Source organism: Pleurodeles waltl, chromosome 7, assembly GCF_031143425.1.
Source record: "Pleurodeles waltl isolate 20211129_DDA chromosome 7, aPleWal1.hap1.20221129, whole genome shotgun sequence".
NCBI classification, from domain to species: Eukaryota; Metazoa; Chordata; class Amphibia; order Caudata; family Salamandridae; genus Pleurodeles; species Pleurodeles waltl.
Window position 1 is genome coordinate 494307080 of NC_090446.1, and position 21455 is coordinate 494328534.

General features: G+C 41.8%; 1 protein-coding gene across 4 annotated transcripts in view; it reads left to right on the forward strand.

Annotated features, from left to right (window-relative positions):
* Positions 1 to 21455, forward strand: part of CTF1 (cardiotrophin 1) — a 111680-nt gene that overhangs the window by 51101 nt on the left and 39124 nt on the right. Inside the window, exon 1 of one of the 4 annotated variants that reach the window (XM_069244153.1) lies at positions 15628 to 15817. The exons of 2 other annotated variants lie outside the window; for them this stretch is intronic. In XM_069244153.1, coding sequence (XP_069100254.1) covers positions 15670 to 15817 — 148 coding nt within the window. In that variant the 5' untranslated portion in view covers positions 15628 to 15669. Of the gene's footprint in view, positions 1 to 15627; positions 15818 to 21455 lie in introns of those variants that run through there. One more of the 4 variants, XM_069244154.1, reaches the window with a different exon arrangement.

A 21455-nucleotide genomic window follows, 5' to 3' on the forward strand; every position in this document is an offset into this window, starting at 1 on the left:
ACATCTCTGAATTTGTGGATACCTGTAGGAGCATAGGATCTGGAGGGTATTTTTCAAAATGTCTTCTTTCTTACACAATGGCTTACAATTGGAAGACACAAATGTAGCAAAATGCAATTGCTGATACCAAATATCCTCCCATTCCATGCTACCACATGTCTTCCAATACAAATGGTACCTCACTTGTGTGGGAAGGCCCAGTGCTAGTGACAGGAAACGGTCCAAAATGCAACATGGGTACATCACATTTTTCCACCCCAAAATGGACCCTTTTTTTTGCAAAGTAGGTAGCTCTGGGTTTTGGGCTTTAGCTCAGCCGGCCCAAAGGGAAACCTAGGAACCTCAGCATTTTGAGAAACTAGACACGTAGTGGAATCCGGGATGGGGTGACTTGTGTGGCTCTCACCAGATTGTTTTGCTCAGAATCCCTTGCAAACCTCAAACTTTGACTAAAAACTCATTTTCCTAACATGTCTGAGATAAAAAAATTCTGGGATATGCAGGGAGCAACAAACTTCCTTCCACCCAGCATTTCCCTACGTGTTCAGATAAAAATGGTAACTCACTTGTGTGTGTAGGCCTAGTGCCCGTGACAGGAAACGGCCCAAAACGCAACATGGGCACATTACATTTTTCCGTTAAAAACTGGCCCATACCTTTTGAAAAGTAGGTAACTGTGGATTTTTGGCACCGGCTCAGGCGGCACCTAGGGAAACTTAGCAAACCTGCACATCTTTTTCAATTGGTCATATAGAGGAACCCCGGATGGGGAGACTTGTGTGGATACCATGAAGTTTTACTATCTACAATGCCATGCAAACCTCAGAGTTTGGTTAAATCACACATTTTCCTTTCATTTCTGAGATGGAAGCTTCCAGAATCTGCAGGAATCTACAAAATTCTTACCACTGAATATTACTCAACGGAAATATTCTAAGTCTCAGTGGGCAGCAAACTCATAAGAAAATTGGGCAGCATCCCTAGCAGAACAGAAAATCTTCTGGTTTACCCCCAAAATAAAGAGGCTGTTATATACAATTATTGCATAGTAAATTAGGAAAGCTGCAGAATCATCATGGTGTGACCAACAGTTTCCTTTCTTTAGCAAATCAGAGCCCAAAAATAATACATGTCATTACCTTAAAACACAAGGACCATCCCATTTCTATGAAACATTTAGACAATAAGACTTTCTCCCAGTGAATGGACACAGTGAAGAAACCAAATGAGAGATATACTTATTGTAATATTGCATCTCTACCATAGCAAGTTTAACACTGACAAGACATCACTGCAGTGGAAATTAACCTTTATGTCATCAGCTTACTGTGTACTCTGTGAAGCCTGTGGAAGATGTGTGTCGGGGATAAAGTAGGAGTAAGTGACAGAGATAGTATCCATCTTGTTCAAAATTGAGACCTAAACATATGGCCTAACTAAAACGCATTCAACAGTTCTATACATCGTATGAAATGTGTTTTAATTGCAATTATACTAAGTCAGTCTAAATATGCAGTATTGTGTATAAACCTGAATATCATGTTATTATCGGTGCACAAAAAATATAAACTGAAAACAATCTAACGCCACAATAACTCCCCCTCTGAATAATTTATAATCATTAAAATAATTAAGAAAAAATATTATTAATCAGAAATTGAGTCTGCAACACTTTCCACTTCTTTCTGAAACTCCCCTCCGCCATCTTTAAATGGTTGTTCATATTCTCCATCTTGTAATTTTCAGACCCCTTCCTCTTTTATGGTCCCTTTATTGTTTTACACACAATTTTTAATCAGACATCCATAAAATGTTTATGAATTGCACAGATTATTAGGGTTATTATAGGAGTTAATAAAATACAAAAGGTTCCCCACCCAAATGATTAATCTATGCACCAATCTTACTAAAACCTTAGCCTGTCTCACTAACCCAGAAACATATAGCTTCCCATAAGCCATGCTCTTCCAAGTATTAAAGTTCACGTGAAATGTTAGTCAAGTTCGTAATATAAGAGTTAAATGATAGGACTGTTATCTGGAATGAAAGTACAGCATCTCTTAACCTGTAGTACTTTGCAAACATCACCTTTGTTCAAAAGAAGGATATCCAACGCTAAGTGGTTCTGCATCACCATAACTAACAGCAATTAGTTGTGAATTAATTTGAATTAGCTCTCCAGCTGTACTTAAAGCAAGTCTACCCACTAATGTAGATTTCACATCATTCATTCCCACACCTATAGGAATAATAATAGCACCTAGTATATCTAGGACTGCCTTTCAAAATCCTTAATTCACAATCCTCAAACCAACTGGATCACCAATTTCACTCGTATGACAAACTCTAGGAAACAACAAAGCAAGATAACAAGATCCAGGCCAGTTTTGCAGCAAATTAAAACATGCAGTATTACCACGCATGTAATACATTCCTCTCAGCCAACCAAATAATCACCACTTGTAAGCTCCTTTCACACTTACTCTCACCACATATTCAGCCTTGTTACCTTTAAGAGGTTCATGACGCACCATGCACATTTCACACCTTCTTTCTTGCTCCATTCTCAAACTAGGGCATAGATTTGACAATCTGTTATATTGATTTTTTATAGATTACTAATCACCCAAGAGGGTATCCAGGCGCTTGGGCTTGTGTATAGTTTTGTGGTCCCCAAGGTGCTTATACCAAGAGCCGAGTCTTCAGCTTCAGGCGGAACTCAAGAATTGAAGAGGAGGCTCTGATGTGTAGGAGGAGGTCATTCCATGACTTGGGTGTGATGTAAGAGAATGAGCAATCTGAATTCTTAACCTTTTTACTCTTACAACGTTTCATCTTTCCAATCTCTCCCAATTTGTGCTGTCCTCTCATTGCATTCCTTGATAAATTCTTGCTCGTTTTCACTCAAACCACACACGTACCTTGTTTAATAGTTTTGGTTCATGTTTAATTTTAGCAATAATTTAAAAAAATGCCCCATACGTAACCCCATTATTATAGTCTTTTTATTCAGAGAAAGACAAATCCTTCAACTACACATTGAAATTCGACATATAACTTAATTGGTATTAAATATGTGCATGACAACCCTTAAGAAAATGGAAGCTGTTTGTGTGCAACACCCTCCCCTACAGAAGAAGGAAGGAAAGTGAAGATAAAGCAGTTCTTAACCTTCATAATGTCTGAATACTCATTTATAATTTTAGTATAAATGTTATCTTAAAATCCACTTACTAAGCTTTCCCTTATTTAATGTATCATGTTTCACTTCATTATATTCTGTGTTAGTTCAATTCTTGTGCGTATTGCCTACAGTGGGAAATGTCTCCACACCAACAGGTTAACTAAGACTATTAATACTGTTAAAAAAAAAACTAAACCAATAATTTAATAGCATTTGCTGTATGCCATCTTCTAATACGACAAAAAAAGTGTGAGGCTCGCAATTCAAAAAGTAAAAAAGAATTATTTAAAACAATAATAGATTTATTTTCTTATTTCTTTCAAAACAAACGTTTCAAAATAATATTTTTTCAGGTCTTTTCTTTCATACCCTCAATACATTTTCTTCCATTTATTTCACTTGAAAAATTCAGTCTGTTCAGTCCTTTAAACCCTTCAAGGTGATTCTTCTGATTCACTTACAGACTCACTTTTCGGAGCTGTATTGGTAACAATTTACTGGTGGTTACTATCTATGACTCGTCTGACACTATAGCTAGATATATATTTATTCAGGCAATGCCTACTTTCTACTTGGTGTTCTCTTTATTCTAGCTGCGCTTGTAGCAACTGGTGATTGACTTTTACTATTTTGTGAATTTAGTTTTAATTACTTCAGAAACTTCATTAATTGGCTTTAGTCTTTCTTGCTTTCTGGTTGACAATGCTTTCTTTGCTGGTTACTTTCAATGACTTGTTTCCTTCTGTTCCTTCTGCTTTCGCTTTTTCACTTGTTTCTTCACTCACTGACAGACTGAACCTTGCCCAATTTCAATTGCATTATTCACTGTGAACTGTTTTCTTCCTTTAGGGGTTCTTGTGACTCTAATTTTCAACTGCACTCCTTCATTGTTTGGATCAGAGACTACTTCTTCTTACTGCCACTAATGCACTTCTCTGTGATTGCCGCTTTGAAGCTGGACAGCACCACCACTGGTGGAGGTACCAGGTTCTTCACCAGAACTTTCACGTTCACTGATCTGGACTTTTATGACTTAATTGCCTTCACCAGTTTTGAAGTCCCCCGCCCCTTTGGATCTACACAATGAACTTGAGCGTGACTTTGTGTATCTGTGGCATTTTCACCACTTCTTCATCTCCCTTGTCACTCTTTTTGTGCGAGTGGTATGAATCTACTGTGGTACTCCAACACACTTTACCACAGTGTTGTTTGTTAAGATAACATGCTATTGCCCACGCCAGCACTCCTCATGACAATTCTTCTTCATATGTTTTTGGATCTTCAGGGCTCAATCTGTGGCACAATACCTTCTTTTTTGCTCCTGTTGCCTTATTTACCTGATTAGAAATGGGTTTCACAATGTCAGCCAGACCTTTGCAGCACTCTAGCTCAATGTCTCAGTTATTGGGACTAATGCAGTTGAAGGAATATAAGCCAATATCATTGCTCTGCCCTGGATCGCCTAATGAGGTAAGAGACTTTTCTTGGGGAGTGCACTGATGCCCAAAAAAAAAGAGCGTCCAGCCATTTCACACCAGTAAAAGCACAGACTTTGGCCGGTTTGTTCTTGAGAGTTCCATTTATCTTTCCAACAACTCCAGAAGAGTGAGAACCATACCTACAATGGAAAGGCGACAAATTTAGTTGCAAAAACTAATTTTAAAAGTAACAGCCACAATTTGCCTCAATAAAAGCTGACAAGCAAAACAATGGCATCAACAGATGTTTAGCAACAGTAAGGCTATCTGATCTCTAAGTGGGCTATGGCTTGATGCATTCAGAAAACAAGCAGACAATAACTAAGATATATTTCAAGCCATTTCAAACTGGCAACTCAACAAAGTCTGCTTTTTTTAATGGCCCTTCTGTTTTGCCCATTTGATTCATTATAGCCAATGTTCTCTTTCTGATTAGTCCTCTGACACACCAAACACCTGGAGCACAAACTCTAGGCAACATTTCTAAAAAGTATGTTTTCCCAATATTTCGTTTATGTGTGAATCATACAATCTAGCCCTCAAGGAGACTGGCCATGGAAACACCTTGCAATACAATATGATATGGCATCTGGAAGAATGTGTTCTCTTTCAGAGGTGACATACAAACCCTGATGTTTTTCTTGTAATTTCTTTTTTTGATGATCTTCTGTAGCAAATGCTTGAAGGCTTCCCAACTCACTCTAACTGTCTGCATTTTGCATAGTACGTATTCTTGATTCATCACTTTCAGTTTCTTAAACCACTGTTTCATCTTTAAGTGCACAGTATCTGGCTACTTGATCAGAATAGTTACTTTCAAGAGTAACCAGATCTTTTCCAGCCTTATGGGCAGCACACTTGACTTCAGCAATCTCCTTTGATTGCTGTAATGCTTTCAAAACATTAAGTATATAGGGATTGTTCTTTATGGGAGCTAAAGAAGATGTCATAAAACTTCTCTGTAACCACATGTGACCAAAATCATACACCACACCAAATGCATACTGACAATCTGTATAGATGGTCACATTTAAAATGTTCTGACAGGCAGCAAACTCTCACTTGTGCGGAAGTTACATTCAGCAGATTGGATGCTTCAAGAATTTCAGAAATTGAACATAATGCATAGGCACCCTTCATAGTTTCACACTGGTCTCTCATACTAGAACCATCAACATCAACAAATAAAATAAAATCAGCCATTTCCTAAGTAGTTTCTTTAATATCTTGTCTTGTTCCAAAGACTGAAGGACTTTTAGTATACCCTTATAGAATTCTACACCACATAAGAATTTTATCTTGAAAATGAAATGCAAAAACGAATTGGCTCTCCTCATGAACAGGTACTGAGAAGCACGGTTGGCATAAGTCAATGACTGTATACCATTCGGAATCGAAAGGATATTGAAATAAATCACAGCTGCATTTGGTACTATAAGACAACATGGGATTACCATTTCATTCATTTTTTTAGGTCCTGCACTACGAGCCATTTTCCACAGGCTTTCTTTATCTCCTTCATCAGAGAATTGCAAAGGCTACCATGCACATTCTGAAGGATTGCATGCGCGATCATTTTTTTCAAGAAATGGTTTTGTTCCTTCCTCCACTTCTTTTGAAAGCTTAAATTGCATAATTCTGGGTAAAATGGCATCATATTTAATTTTAATTTTAACTGGTTCTGCACTTTTTATCAATCCTATTTCATTTACAGAAAAATCCCACATCTTTCCTTTGACAGTGTGTCTTATACCCAGAAGTAGGTCATCTTTTGTTACAGCGGGAAACAACTGAACTCTCAAATCTTATTTTGAACACTGAGGACCTCATTATGAGTGTGGCGGTCTTACGACAGCCACACTCGCAGTGGTGGTCTGTACCACCGTGGATGCAGAGGTCCAACCACCACATAACAAGCCTGGCGGTCTGACCCGTTGCCCTGTGGATTACGACCTCATTCTCTGCCAGCCTTTTCATGGCGGTAGCACTGCCATGAAAAGGCAAGCAGAGAACAGGTGCAGGGCCCTCCCTGCCCAGCACCTTGCTTGCAACAGCATTGCCGCCGGTTACGAGCCAGAGACAATGCTGTAGCCTGTTTCCCATTAGGCCAGTGGGTGGAAACTTAGGTTTCCACCAGCCGATCTAGCAGGACACTCTTAATGACTCCGGCGGGGAGGTCACCACGTAGGCGGCAGCCACCCTGTGAGGAGTTTGGCAGATGGAATTTTCCGTCTGCCGAACTCTTAATGAGTCCCTGAGTCTTCATCTTGTGTTTCAATTGCAACACTATCAGATGCATAGTAAATCTCACAATTCATTTTGAAAAGCAAGTTCTTTTCCGACAAGTTCACTGGACTTGAATCACACAAATGGAAATGATGTTTATGCTCCATTTTTCCTATTTTAACTGAGACATGTGCTGTAACCTGATTAATGTTTATTACTGATCCATACAACTTTGACTTCTCTTCCTGAGAGGGGTAGATTTGGTTTGGTACTTCCACAGAACAAATCAAATTGTGAGTGGATAGCACATGTGTCAATTAAAAATGAAATAGGATGACCTTTGACTTCACCATCAAGTTATTGGCCACTTTGATCTACCTCGAAGACTGCTCCAAGTATGTCATCTTCCTTTCCTCTCAGGCACTGTCATTCTGAATTACTCCCTGAAGAAAACTGACAAAAACCATTACTCAGAATCAGTGGATTCTGTTGATACCCTGAACTATTTGGCATTTTATTTTTGATATTTTACTGTATTCCTGGGGCTGAAGGCATTGTCATGTGAAACTGTTTCTGATCATGCACACTCCTCACAGAAGTCGATTGGGTTATGTATTTTTCTGTATCTGAGGAACAAACTAATTCTGGATTCTATCTGGACATTGTCTGCATTCCTGTTTCCAATGCCCAATTTTACCACAGATGTGACAAACAGTGTTCCTCTTTAACATTTGTATGTATTCCAGAATTGTTCATCAATCGTTTTCCACCACCTGCATTTCCATTGTCCCATTTTCTATATGTTCACTCTGTATGTAAGCCATTTCAGCATTTCCAGATTGAACATAACCGATGTCTAACACCATCACCTGATTATGGCATTCCTCTCAAATTGTTTTGTCTGGGAAATCATCAGCTTCTGCTGACTTCTATTCTGCTTTGCATCAAACTAATTCCTTATGCATTTAGCCAACTTCAAGATCTCATCAGTGGCCTTTGTCTCCAACACTTTTTACTTTGCTGTATGTGACTATTCAATTTTGGACGCAATCTCATAATGAAAGCATTAATAAAAAACACTGACACCATCTTTCTTGGAATGATCAATTCCCCTGTGCCTCTTGAAAATCGAAATGAGCAGCTCATAATAAGCATTCTCTTATTCTTTTCCCAAGTAACAGCCTTTTCCGGAACCTTCATTTTTAAATGTCCACTCACCAGCCTTTATTTATTATCTACCTCCCCAAAAGGTGCATTAATAGGAGCAACTCTAGCTGATTCTTAAGTTAGCCCAGCGACAGCAACTTTACATTCAGACCATGAGTTATGAAGTATTACAATCCCTAATAATGACTTCAAATCAACCCACAGCATCTGTGAAATTGTTTACAAACCTATGAACCTCCTTCTACCACCTTTCAGGCACTTCACAAAATTTTGAAAAAAATGTAGTAAGAGCATAAATGTCAGCTTTTGTCCATGGCACATGTACATCTCAATGAAAATTGCCAAACCCTTCACCTTGCTCTCTAATTCTTTAACTTTCTTTTTACTTGCTGCCTTCCTTTCTCAGTATTTCTTCAAATCGCTCCATCCCCTTGTCTTCTCAATGAAATACTTAATGTGAGCGCTTAAAGTCATCAAACCCAATTCCTTTACTACATTGTGAGTCAAATGCATTTTCTAATTCTTTCTCACACTCTTCATCTAACATCAACTTTACATTCATCAGCTAATTCTTCTAATTTGTCATGTGTTTTATTTGCACATCTCACTGCTTTTTTGATTAACTACATCATTTCATTAACATTATATGACAACAGTGTATTTAAATCAATTGTCTTTTGTAATATTTTTCCAAATTCAGTTTCCAAAGTCCAATATCAATAGTTCTCTCTTTCGAAGTCCTTTCAACTACAACTGTAGTTACAGGTGGATTGATCTGAATTAGAGAAACACCTGTGGTATCTCTGCTATTACTTGGCAATGCTGTTATTGCAGTTTCAGATTAAGCTTTCACTGTTGTGCTAACAGCCACAGCTGTAGGTGGCCTCAGTCTCTGAACTGTTGCACAATCTCTTGCTGTACCCACAAATGGCACTCAATTAGGACTAGCACCAGTTATCTGCGCTCTATCAGGGTATGGAGGAGGTCCAGAATTCAAAAGGTCATTTAAAAAGTTATCCTCCTCATCTGAATCATGATTTTATTCTTTTCCCTCATTAGTTTGTTTTCATTCTGTTCTCAGTTTCTTTAATTATTCCAGGACAAACTCTCCAACCATCCATCGTATTCTCCATCCGGTATCATTCTTGTTGATCCCACTTGTTCTTAAACCACTCTCTAAACAAACCCTTCACTTGCTTTGTCACTTTATTTCCTTCTCTGTACCCATTCGATCCCATTTGTTTAATGCCTCAAACTGTGTGGGTGTGGGCAAGAGCTTTATTTCATTCATTGTTTGTCTCAGGAAATCTAGCTTTCCAATGTTAAAGATATTCTCTAGCTTTCCAATGTTAAAGGTATTCTCTAAAGGAAACTGTACGTCCTTATCAGAAGCAGTATAGTCATGACCTTCTGAAATCCAGGTAAACATATAGAACCGAATGTCTGTCATCATTTTATATGTCGGTGTTCCCTCGCAGGTAATTCCTGATCCTCAGTAGAAGGTAAAACAGAAACTTTAGGATTTCCAACATAGGACCTAGAATTGTTGCTCAATTTGATTGCAGAAATCACATAAAACAAACTAGCAAATAACAAACTAGCCCCAGCTCCGCTCTGTCACAGGTCAACCTGTCACAATGTGGCTCTGTCAGCAACCATCCAATGACAGTGCAGCTTTGTGGTGATGTCTCATCAATCCCAGCACACTTCCTCTGCTGACTAACCAATCACAGCCCAACTTCTCCATGAATGGGAAAACCAATTGCAAAATCCTTCTCACCTAATTTTACACAAAATAAACCTTGTCTGCTCAACCTAAAAAATAAATAAACCAGCGAGTTCAGGTAGGACAAATCTCACCATCAATAGACTCAGGAACAAAAAAAGCACCATCCTAAATCACTATTCACACGAGGTAGGCTCCCGTCCAGCGGTAATCCACCCTGGCAAATGCACCTAATCCCATGTACTGAGGAGCAACACATCTGCATTTCACATACTACCCTGAAAAGGAAGACTCATTCATTCAAAAAACCCCGTTCTGTGTGCATGTGGTACCTTGCACTACACACTACTGTGTGCAGACAAGTAAACTATAATATCTGGAGATCTCGTATTTTAACGAATCCGATAACCAAACAATAATAAAACCGTTAAAAACAAGATTCACCAATAAGAACAATACATTAGCACAACAGTGATCAAATCACCCAATTGAGACCAAAAGCAATATCACATAACCAAAAACCTCACAAACAGCATAACAATCCATCTCACAAACTCCTGGCCTCAGCAGCACACCACAAACAGCTTAAAAACAGAGAACTCTCAAAATCATTTCCCCCATATTTACACTTACACTCCATATTGTTCAGGAACAGCACTGCATGTCAGACTTCTCTGCCATATCTCATCACCTGGAACTCTACTACAAGATCCACTATCGCCGTATACCAGGCATAAAGGGAAAAAGCATTTGAAAAGCCAATAGGTTTTGCCCCTGCGAAATCTGTTGTTTTTTCATTGCTTTTTAGACATGTTACACAGCAGCAACGACAGCAGGGAGTGAAGGCCATGTTATCATAAACACAGAGCTTCCTATTGCTAGCGCGCCTGGTCCTTAGTAAGTAAACTTACAAGGGGACGCGTATAGGTCGATGAACCTTTTGGATCGCATGGAGTATCCTAGCCATGTAGTGACCATAGTTATCAAAATTCAACACAACTCATCAATGTCCACTATGAGAATCATTAATTATTAAACAATTATATCAACAATTCATGAAAACCACAACTCAATATACATTTTAACAATTGATATTTCTCTATTAGTTACAATTCTAGTGCATAAGGTAAACTCAAACTTTATTCAATCAGCTTAGAATTAGTTTATTAGCGACCACCAATAACACAATCTAATCAAAACTTGAGAAAACATATGCTCTAATGCTTCCGCATAAGCTAACAAGGATGAATATATCGACATTAATAGCAGAGTTCAGCAATCAGTTTGTCAATCATTTGTCACTGTCAACGTCACCCAAAGAAACCCTACCTAACCCAGATTAGCATCAGCATGTGGGACTTCATGCGAAATCAATTTAGAAAACATGAATTTGGAAAATTTCTAGCTAAAAGGAAAACCTATAAAACAGCGCAGTTGGTACCTGGAAAGAAAGGCACAAACGTTAATCAGTCACATTATCATAGCTACCTATCCACAGAATGGATCAGCAACAAAGTCAGTCTTTGTCTTCAGGTCATCAATTGATCAGCAATGCATCAGGCTTTCAGGTACATGAGCCCAGTAGCAGAATCTCTAACCACTTCTCTTGACGTCAGCATTTCACCCCTAGCATCTCTGGTTTAAGTCCCTTGTCATGACTTTTTATTAGAGTTTTTCAGTCCATCCCCCTAATTCCTAATTGGTCAATTAATCACCATATGTGTTGCTACCCAATACATTTAATTCTACAAATCTATGACTTCTAGTATTTCGCCATTCTCAGTTCATTGATTAGTTCACTGTTCGATGTCCTCATCATCCGGCTCATCAGGTATCAAAAATGTTGCATCTTCCTCTTCAGTCAGTGTCTCTTATTGTTTGACTCCTGGGCAAGTATATCTCGTCTACTTTACACATAATTGTAGCAATTTGATTCCATCATCTCCTGTCCGTCGGTACATTGCAGAAAATTCTAGCTAAGCAGACTTTAACATTGAGTGGTTCAAAGCTAGTTTACCATGGTCGCTTTCCTCCAGCATGCTCTAATATTTCAGTTTCTGCATGAGGCCTGGCAAAACAAGGCCACAACTTCGGCTAAGTTAACTCTACAATATAATACAAAACATAGGTTATACATCTCAATATGGCACATTACTACATTTTTATTACACATTTTCAATATTTTATGCATTTTTAATCATTTTATTACAAATTCGTATAAGTGGCTACCATTCTCCGTTGGCACATTTTCAAACGTGCATATTATTTCCTCTACAATTAATTTCTCCATGAACTTTTGTTAATCAAAACACATAAACATGAATTCATAATTTCTAACCAGCATAACTGCTTCAACACTATCTTCACACCAACAACATGGTACTTGCTTGGTACTGTAACTCAGGTCATACGTTTCCAGCACCCTTGGATCAATAAAGGTACAAAGAGAAAGGGCACTGTAGGAAAGTACCTTCTTGCCTGGCATATTACCCCCATTTTCACTGTATGTATGTTTGTTTTTGCCTATTTGTCACTGGGATCCTGCTAGGCAGGACCCCAGTGGTCATAATGTATGCCCTATATGTGTTCCCTGTGTGGTGCCTCAGTGTATTACCGAGGCTCTGCTAACCAGAACCTCAGTGTTTATGCTCTCTCTGCTTTTAAAATTGTCACTGCAGGCTAGTGACTAATTTTACCAATTCTCATTGGCACACTGGAACACCCATATAATTCCCTTGTATATGGTACCTAGGTACCCAGGGTATTGGGGTTCCAGGAGATCCCTATGGGCTGCAGCATTTCTTTTGCCTCCCATAGGGAGCCCAGACAATTCTTACACAGGACTGTCACTGCAGCCTGAGTGGAATAACGTCCATGTTATTTCACAGCCATTGTTCACTGCACATAAGTAACTTATAAGTCACCTATATGTCTAACCCTCACTTGTGTGAAGGTTAGGTGCAAAGTTATTTAGTGTGGTGGCACCCTGGCACTAGCCAAGGTGCCCCCACATTGTTCAGGGCAAATTCCCCGGACCTTGTGAGTGCGGGGACACCATTAGACGCTTGCACTAGATATAGGTCACTAGCTATATGTAGCGTCACAATGGTAACTCCGAACATGGCTATGTAACATGTCTAGGATCATGGAATTGTCACCCCAATACCACTCTGGTGTTGGGGGGACAATTCCATGCATCCCCGGGTCTCTAGCACAGAACCCAGGTACTGCCAAACTTGCTTTCCGGTGTCTCCACTGCTACTACTCATGCTGCCAACCCCTCAGACAGGATTTCTGCCCCCCTGGGGCCTGGGCAGCCTGGTCCCAGGAAGGCAGAACAAAGGATTTCCTCTGAGAGAGGGTCTGAGAGAGGGTGTTACACCCTCTCCCTTTGGAAATAGGTGTGAAGGGCTGGGGAGGAGTAGCCTCCTCAGCCTCTGGAAATGCTTTGATGGGCACAGATGGTTCCCTCTGTGCATAAGCCAGTCCACATCGGTTCAGGGATCCCCAAGCCCTGCTCTGGCGCAAAACTGGACAAAGGAAAGGGGAGTGACCGCTCCCCTGACCAGCACCTCCCAGGGGAGGTGCCCAGAGCTCCTCCAGTGTGTCCCAGACCTCTGCCATCTTGGATACAGAGGTGTTGGGGCACAATGGACAGCTCTGAGTGGCCAGTGCCAGAAGGTGACGTCAGAGACCCCTCCTGATAGGTGCTTACCTTTCTCAGTAGCCAATCCTCCTCTGTGGGCTATTTAGGGTCTCTCCTCTGGGCTATTCCTCAGATAACGAATGCAAGAGCTCACCAGAATTCCTCTGCACTTCCCTCTTCGACTTCTGCCAAGGATCGACCGCTGACTGCTCCAGGACGCCTGCAAAACCACAACAAAGTAGCAAGAAGACTACCAGCAACATTGTAGCGCCTCATCCTGCCGGCTTTCTCAACTGTTTCCTGGTGGTGCATGCTCTGAGGGCTGTCTGCCTTCACCTTGCACTGGAAGCCAAGAAGAAATCTCCTGTGGGTCGACGGAATCTTCCTCCTGCTAACGAAGGCACCAAACTACTGCATCACCGGTCCTCTGGGTCCCCTCTCATCCTGACGAGCGTGGGCCCTGGAACACAGGAGCTGGGTTCCAGTGTCTCCCACAGTCCAGTGGCCCTTCTGCCCAAATTTGGTGGAGGTAAGTCCTTGCCTCCCCACGCCAGACAGTAATCCTGTGTACTGTGTGATCTGCAGCTACTCAGGCTTCTGTGCGCTTTTCCAAGGCTTCCTGTGTGCACACCCTAGCCCAGGTCCCCAGCACCCCGTCCTACATTGCCCAATTCGCTGAGTTGGACTCCGACATCGTGGGACCCTCCTTTGTGACTCTGAGTCAACTGCTGTCCTCAGATCTTCTAAGTGCCTGTTCCAGTACTTCTGCGGGTGCTGCCTGCTTCTGCAGGGGCTCTCTGAGTTGCTGAGTGCCTCCTCTATCTCTTACTCCAAGGGATGACATCCTGGTCCTTCCTGGTCCCCAGCAGCACCCAAAATCCTCAACTGTGACTCTTGAAGCTAACAAGGCTTGTTTGTGGTCTTTCTGCGTGGAAACAACTCTGCATCCTCCAGCACGCCATTGGACATCTTCTGACCAAAGGAGAAGTTCCTGTCACCTACCGTTGTTGCAGAATCTTTGGCTTCTTCCACCCGGAGGCAGTCCTTTTGCGCCTTCATCCGGGGTTTAGTGGGCTCCTGCCCCCCCTGGACACTTGCGTGACTCTTGGACTTAGTCCTCGTCCTTTACAGGTCCTCAGGTCCAGGAATCCGTCTTCAGTGTTTTGCTGGCAGTTGTTGTTCTTGCAGAATCCCCTATCTCGACTATACTGTCTTTCTGGGTAGTAGGGTAACTTTACTCCTACCTTTCAGGGTTTTGGGGTTGGGTATCTTGGACATCCTTAGTGTTTTCTAACAGTCCCAGCGACTCTCTACAACCTACCATAGGCCTGGGGTCCATTCGTGATTCGCATTCCACTTTTGGAGTATATGGTTTGGGTTGCCCCTAGGCCTATTTCTACCTGTTGCATTGTGATTCTACATTGTTTGCACTACTTTTCTAACTGTTACTTACCTGATTTTGGTTTGTGTGCATATAATTTGTGTATATTACTTACCTCTTAAGTGAGGGTATCCTCTGAGATACTTTTGGCATTTTGTCGCTAAAATAAAGTACCTTTATTTTTTAGTAAGTCTGAGTATTGTGTTTTCTTGTGATATAGTCCTATATGATATAAGTGGTATAGTGGGAGCTTTGCATGTCTCCTAGTTCAGCCTAAACTGCTCTGCTATAGCTACCTCTATCAGCCTAAGCTGCTAGAACACCTCTATTCTACTAATAAAGGATAACTGGACCTGGCACAAGGTGTAAGTACAAGGTACCCACTATAAGCCAGGCCAGCCTCCTACAGGCACTACTAACAATAGAGTAAACATTGGGACAGTTGTGTTTACGTACCGCACCAGCTAGTATTCATTCCTACTCCCTCCCCCATCCTAAGGAAACAAGAAAGCCTCAACTGTGCCACTCTGCCAAAGCCACCGGATTGCAATTGCAGGTAGAAGTCCAGACTGTGCCTCCACTGTGTGCCTAGAGCAGCCGCTGAAACAATGGTGCTTTCATAACTCCACGGGTCAGATGCTGCTCAAGATCCAGATGAACCTGATTAAGGACTGTTCCTGCTTACCTTGGAACACAAGAAGTTTACAAAATCCAGGCCAGTAGTTTCCACCTTAAGGCCTGCGACATGAGGACTGTCCGGTGACATCACAATTGTGTCCGTGGTGCTGAGAGCTACGCTTCCCTGATCTTCAAGCTCAGAACTGGTGAAGAGACATCACAATAGCTGGGTTCCATGCCACGATGTCACTGCCTGGGCAGCAGACGAGACAAGAAGGACCCCAGGAGCAGGAACCTCGCCGGAGAAGCCGACGCCAGAGCAAGCGTCCCAGAATGCAAAACCAGAGCCTGAAACCAGAAGCCACGTACTACGAGGGTGAAACTGGGCAAGGTACTGTGCAATAGACATTTCTAGCAAGGGCCACAGAAACCGCTGTTTCACGTTACAGTCTGGGGGAACTGTTCTAGGGAGCCTTCGAGGTTTGCCCCTCACTTCTCCATTTTCTAAGGACCCTGGGACTTCACCCAGTCTCTCGATGTGTTTTACTTTGTGTGTGCGTGGCTGTATGTATCAACACTTGTACATGTATTTATTTAGCAGCGCAATCTTTTGAAAGTAATTGTTCTACGATTTTGGAGGGAAACATGGACCAAGCAGGTATAAAGACCTTTTTTTATGTACTACAGGATGTCTTGGGTGAGACCAAAATGTTCTAGTTGGAAGACACGGGTTATAGGTAGTGGTATTGTGAGTAAGGTGGAAAACACCCGACTGCTACTCCATGAACAGCTTTGAACACGGGTATTAGTGACCTGTTCAAAGCCCTGTTTTTGTAGCGAGCTCGCCCGGCCCACCTGGTAGGTACAGAAATAGGTGCGGGTGTGTCTGGTGAGACTGCGGTGTGGGTGTGTCTGGTGCGACTGCGGTGCCCTTATGGCAAAGGTTATGACCTTGTAAAGTGGAGAAAAAACATAGAGAGGGCGAAAAGCAGACTATTACAGTAATCCATGTTGCTAACAACAAGAGAATTGGTCAGTGCTTTGATTTTGTGGATTCAGATGAAAGTTAGGATTTTATTTATGTTCAGTACCGAGGTGTGTAAGCAGACAAAGGCATGGTAGGAATGGAAAAAACAGTTTAAGTGTGTGGGGGGGGGGGGGGGGCAATAGCCAGAATGGAAGTTGATGAGAAGTGGTAGAGATACAAACAAACTGCGTCTTTTCTCATTTGCATAGATCTCTTCTCAATGATTGTAATACTGTAAGAAACACAGAAAGGCCCACAACACCAAAATGACTTCGTGCTTCTCTGCCACAATAAGCTCAGAGTGCAAGATGGTAAAATGTAGTCTCAGGCACCGTGCCTGAGAGTGACTCCTCTGTGGTAATAATTCAGGCAAAAATATTAAAAGGGGGGAAAACAATGAGTTAGTCTTATCTAGTACCATTCTCGGCCCTCTGGCCCTGCCGTCACTACAGGCCTTCGTCCTTTGATTTTATTTCAAAGTCACAGACAACTAAATCAGCAATGTAGCCCTGAAGCATACTTGGGGACTCATAACTGCTAAAAAAAAGAAAGTGTTTATTTTCAGTAGTATTTCTGCTTGAATCCTGCTGTCCAGATTATCTGCTAATAGCTTCTACAACTTCTCTCTTCTAAAGGAAGTTGCGTGAAATTTCTTATAGAGAGTAAAACGTTTCCTGTTATCAAAAAATGGGTCAGCGAGCACACATCCCCCATGTCAAAGTGCCTGAAGCCAGTAGTTTGACATCTGTGGACCTCTACTTAATCACTGCTGGAAGCCGGGGACGCCTGCCCAGGCAATTTCTGTGATTTGAACCCCAATAAAATGCATACAACTCCAGAAACAAGTGTACATCAAACTAATTTACTAATTATGAAATATTTTATTTGATTCACAAACACAAAAATATATACAAAAAATGAAATTTTAATGGGAAGTTTAGAGCATTTCATTTTTTTATTTATTTCTAAAACACCAATCGATACGAATTACTCTAGCATAGCAGTTTTCCTTTTTTGCTCCTAATGCATGTTCTGTTTTTGCCAGTGCATTAACTGTGCTTCATTTGAGGCCATCAGTTGTCCATACTACTGTCTGCTGTGCTTGCGCTGCTCTAACAAATCAAGCTAGGGATACCAACTTAATTTTTAGCCACCAATCTTACATTTCTTCACACAACGTTTTTTTAAATGTTCGATTTTTCCCTTTTGTGTGTATTTTATTGATTAATCAGCTAATATTTAAACAGTCGCAGACCCCCTGAGTAGGTGTTACGGACCACCAGGAGTCCACTGACCACAGGTTAGGTACCACTGCTGTAAGGCAAGCATCATGTTTCATTCGGAATGGCTCATATGCTGCAGAAGTGCATCAAGTCAGGTAATATGCTGGTAGTAGTCTACCTTAGTGAGTAAGCTTACCAATAGAGTAGACACAACGAGCTAACCTTTTCAGAAGCTAAATCTGAGTGGGGGTAAACTGCGGGAGCTAAAGTTCACTTTGTATATCGTTCAGCTGGTAGAACTTGTAGTGGGTACAGTTCCTCGTCCAAACGTACTCAAATGATAAACTGGTCAATTAAGTAGATTTTGCCTATTGTTGGAGCTAGACAAGGGGCCCTTGCAGAGGCGAGGGCAGTGGGCTCATTATGCACCCGGCCCCGGGATTTTTAACATTTTGCCCGGCAGTTGCAAAAATTGATCAAACGACTTTAAACGAGCCTGTTTATTATTAAAAAGGCTGTTTCAAATGAACATACCACTAGATGGCACCAGATGCTGGAACTGCTGTGTCTTGGGCTTTTCTGGGGGATAATTTTAATAAAAAGCAAGTTGAGCAGGACTCTGACAAAAAACCCAAAAGGCCTAACTAGTCAGTGACTTAACCTACACTGTCGGCAGAGTGGCAGGATGACTTTCTTTGTGAGTAAGCTCTTCCTTAACGTTATCCTATGGTTGGGGGGTCTGTGGAGGCAGTTTTTTTGTGTGTGATCTATCCGAGTACAGTAGATGAGTCAAATCGCCCACCACCACCTACCAGGCTACCTATTGCGACATATGTATCTCCAAAGACCTGCTTCATGTCGCAATCAGAACTTGGTGGTTCTCCAGAGATGTCCATGAAGGTTCTATATGGGTAATACTAGGGTCCCACTTTTACCAGATTCAGACTGGAGTTGCTGTTACCTACGAGTAGCTGGGTAGGTCATGCCGAAAGAAGATCATTTGCATCACTATATAGCATATATATATATATATTAATCACACCTGTATTATTCACACAGTATTACATTATCAATGACATTATTCAAAGTTTTTACCGATGTATTTAGTTTGTTTCCATTGCCAATGTACATCTTGTGACATTTTCCAACATATATCTAGCGGGACAGATTTTAATAAAACCTTCCATTTGACTGTAATGTCACGTTCCTCAGCATTAGCATATCAGTGTGACTGATGAGGGAGATCAATCACGTGCCTCTTATGTCACAGTTTGTCATTGTGTCAGTTGCGAACCTACGCAACACATGATCTAATCTAGACCCTTTAGGTCACTGTAAGCACCTAACGTGATGATGCATTACGTTGCGACCACAGAATTGAGATGGAACCGGAGTGCGCAGCATTCATCAGATAGGGCCCATTACATCGTAAACCAACGTGTTCCATGTGTGCATGTTATTTTACTCTACACAGTCTTGTGTTGCACTTCATTTGAAACACCGAGTATGGTTTCCAGTGGCAACACTATTAGGTGTGCTTTTTCTCACTAAGAATGCTTTCACTGCTGTAGACAAAATGAAGTCTAAAGTCATGTGCATTTTTGTGAAACTATGATAAAACATATTTCCTTTTTCTCTCTGTACCCCTGCTGACGATTACGGGGCTCAGTGGCGTCCAGCTCCACGTGTGTGTAATTGTGTGCATGCTTCCTATGATTAAGGCCCTTTTGCACGAGCCATGGCTGGGTTCATACCGAAAATCATTAGGGGGCCGTTTCTGGGTCCTGAGGAAGACCGATTGACCAGGTTGGCAGGTGAAGGACCTAACATGTAGGCCAAATGAAGTGGTAGTAGAGCACTTCACTGTCTCCAAGCTTCAATCTCCACTGCTTATACATGTTTAATCTTACCAGGGAATCGTGAATAAAATTCAACAATACAGGCGCTAACCCCTCGGGGTAATTCAACTATTCTTTTATAAGGTCTATCACATCCACAAAGGTCAAAGGCTCCCTCAGGGGAGTGTGAGGCCATCCAGAGACATTATCTCAACTGGATGAACACGTGGCATGAGCACTGGGTCTATGATGAAAGCGTGCCACGGAAACCCTGTGGGTGAGGTGCCTTTGTACCAATTCCATTTTCTTTAACAGTTGGGAACAGGGGAAGCCAAAGACCGGAAAAACAATATAAAATAATCTCCTTATTGGTTTAAGTTACTGTGCACTTCGGATGCGGATTTGGCCTTCGAAAACTCTCTTACCTCTCCTCTTGTAGGATATTGGTTTTATTGGTGGAAACAACTAATAAAAGTTCATGTCTGAACGCGCTGCTTCGATTAAAAAAACGTGAATTTGCAAAAGCATTAGAGCTAGAGGTCGCGGATAAGGGTTCTAAACTGCTGCCTTATCTCTGCGACACAGTGAAGGCCGCTTTGTGAAGGAAGGCCCTATTGCTGTCTTTTGGGTGCGAGCTTGCAGAAGAGCTTAATCTATCAAGAGAATTCAGGCCCCGCGGTGTGGCTCCTCCCCCTCACCTCCGCTACCGGGTGGGCGCCCCTGTGCTCCACATTCAGTAATCTGTTACCGGCAATAACCGAGTGAAGATCCCAACCAGCTTGGCGTGCAGCCCACTCTAGCCGCTGTCGGCGCTAATACACTTCAAGCCTTTTTCCAGTAACCGGCCTGCCGGGTCAGCACGGATGGCATCAGCCACATTCCCGTTAGGAAACTCCCCTAGCCGCACCAGCACAATGGTACGGCACGTGACTGACTCCGCCCGGGCTCTGCTGACCTCTCAGAGGTCACCAGTCGCACAAGTGACCGACTGTGACTCAGTGTCACGTTGTCTCTCACACACATACATACACAGCTCGTCTCACGGCACAGCCGGGTGGCGGGCTTCCTGTGAATAGATGTGTGGGAGAGTCCTCGATCCTGATTCCCTTAATGCGAGTTATGGGCGTAGAAGCATATGATAAAACAGATGCAGAAATAAGCGTTATGTTCTGCAACGTTACGTAGATTTATTTATGTAGCGGTCACTCACTACCTGCTGTAAGGTCCTGTACCGATTTTGTAACTTGGACAACCTTTACTGTTTTGGGGAACCTGCAAAGCATGTTTGGTTTTGTAGCTTACTATGCAGGGGTGCTTTACATTACCTGGTGGCCTGGAGAGTTTAGTATAGGGTAGTTCTCTCAGTTCTTCTAACTGCTTAGTCACTAGCCTCTGTTACTTAAGCAACACCGAAAAGTATAACGTTCATCTACTAGGAGTGCACCTATCTGGGACTAAGCCACGTTCTCTGTGACTTGCAGCTATTATTTAGTCATAGATGATATTGGATAGAGGGCAGCTTGATCCAGCTTTGATCCGAGAGGAACATTATATGTATAGATTGGTGCACCACTATGTTACACAGAGGAACAACTGCTGAAGTAAAACCAGTGCATTTTTTCCAGAAGGGAGCTGGTGAGCTCAAAGATAAGTGCAGATGTACTGCAGGGTGATGGCTGGCGGGCAGCATCTAAGAGTACACTGAATTTGTAGAGTGTTGTTGGTACAGCACCAAAAAGTGAGGGCTATTGATTAAATGAATGTCTCAATGAAAGTATATTAACCGGACAAAACCCAGTTATCACTTCTGTCGCTGGCTGAATGTATGCTTGTCTTCCACTCTTTACAGTGCTCCTTTGCACTTTGAATAGATTTGAGCTATAAAACATCACATAGGTACATGCAGGTATAGGGATAGGTTCGTGGCCACCTACATCAATC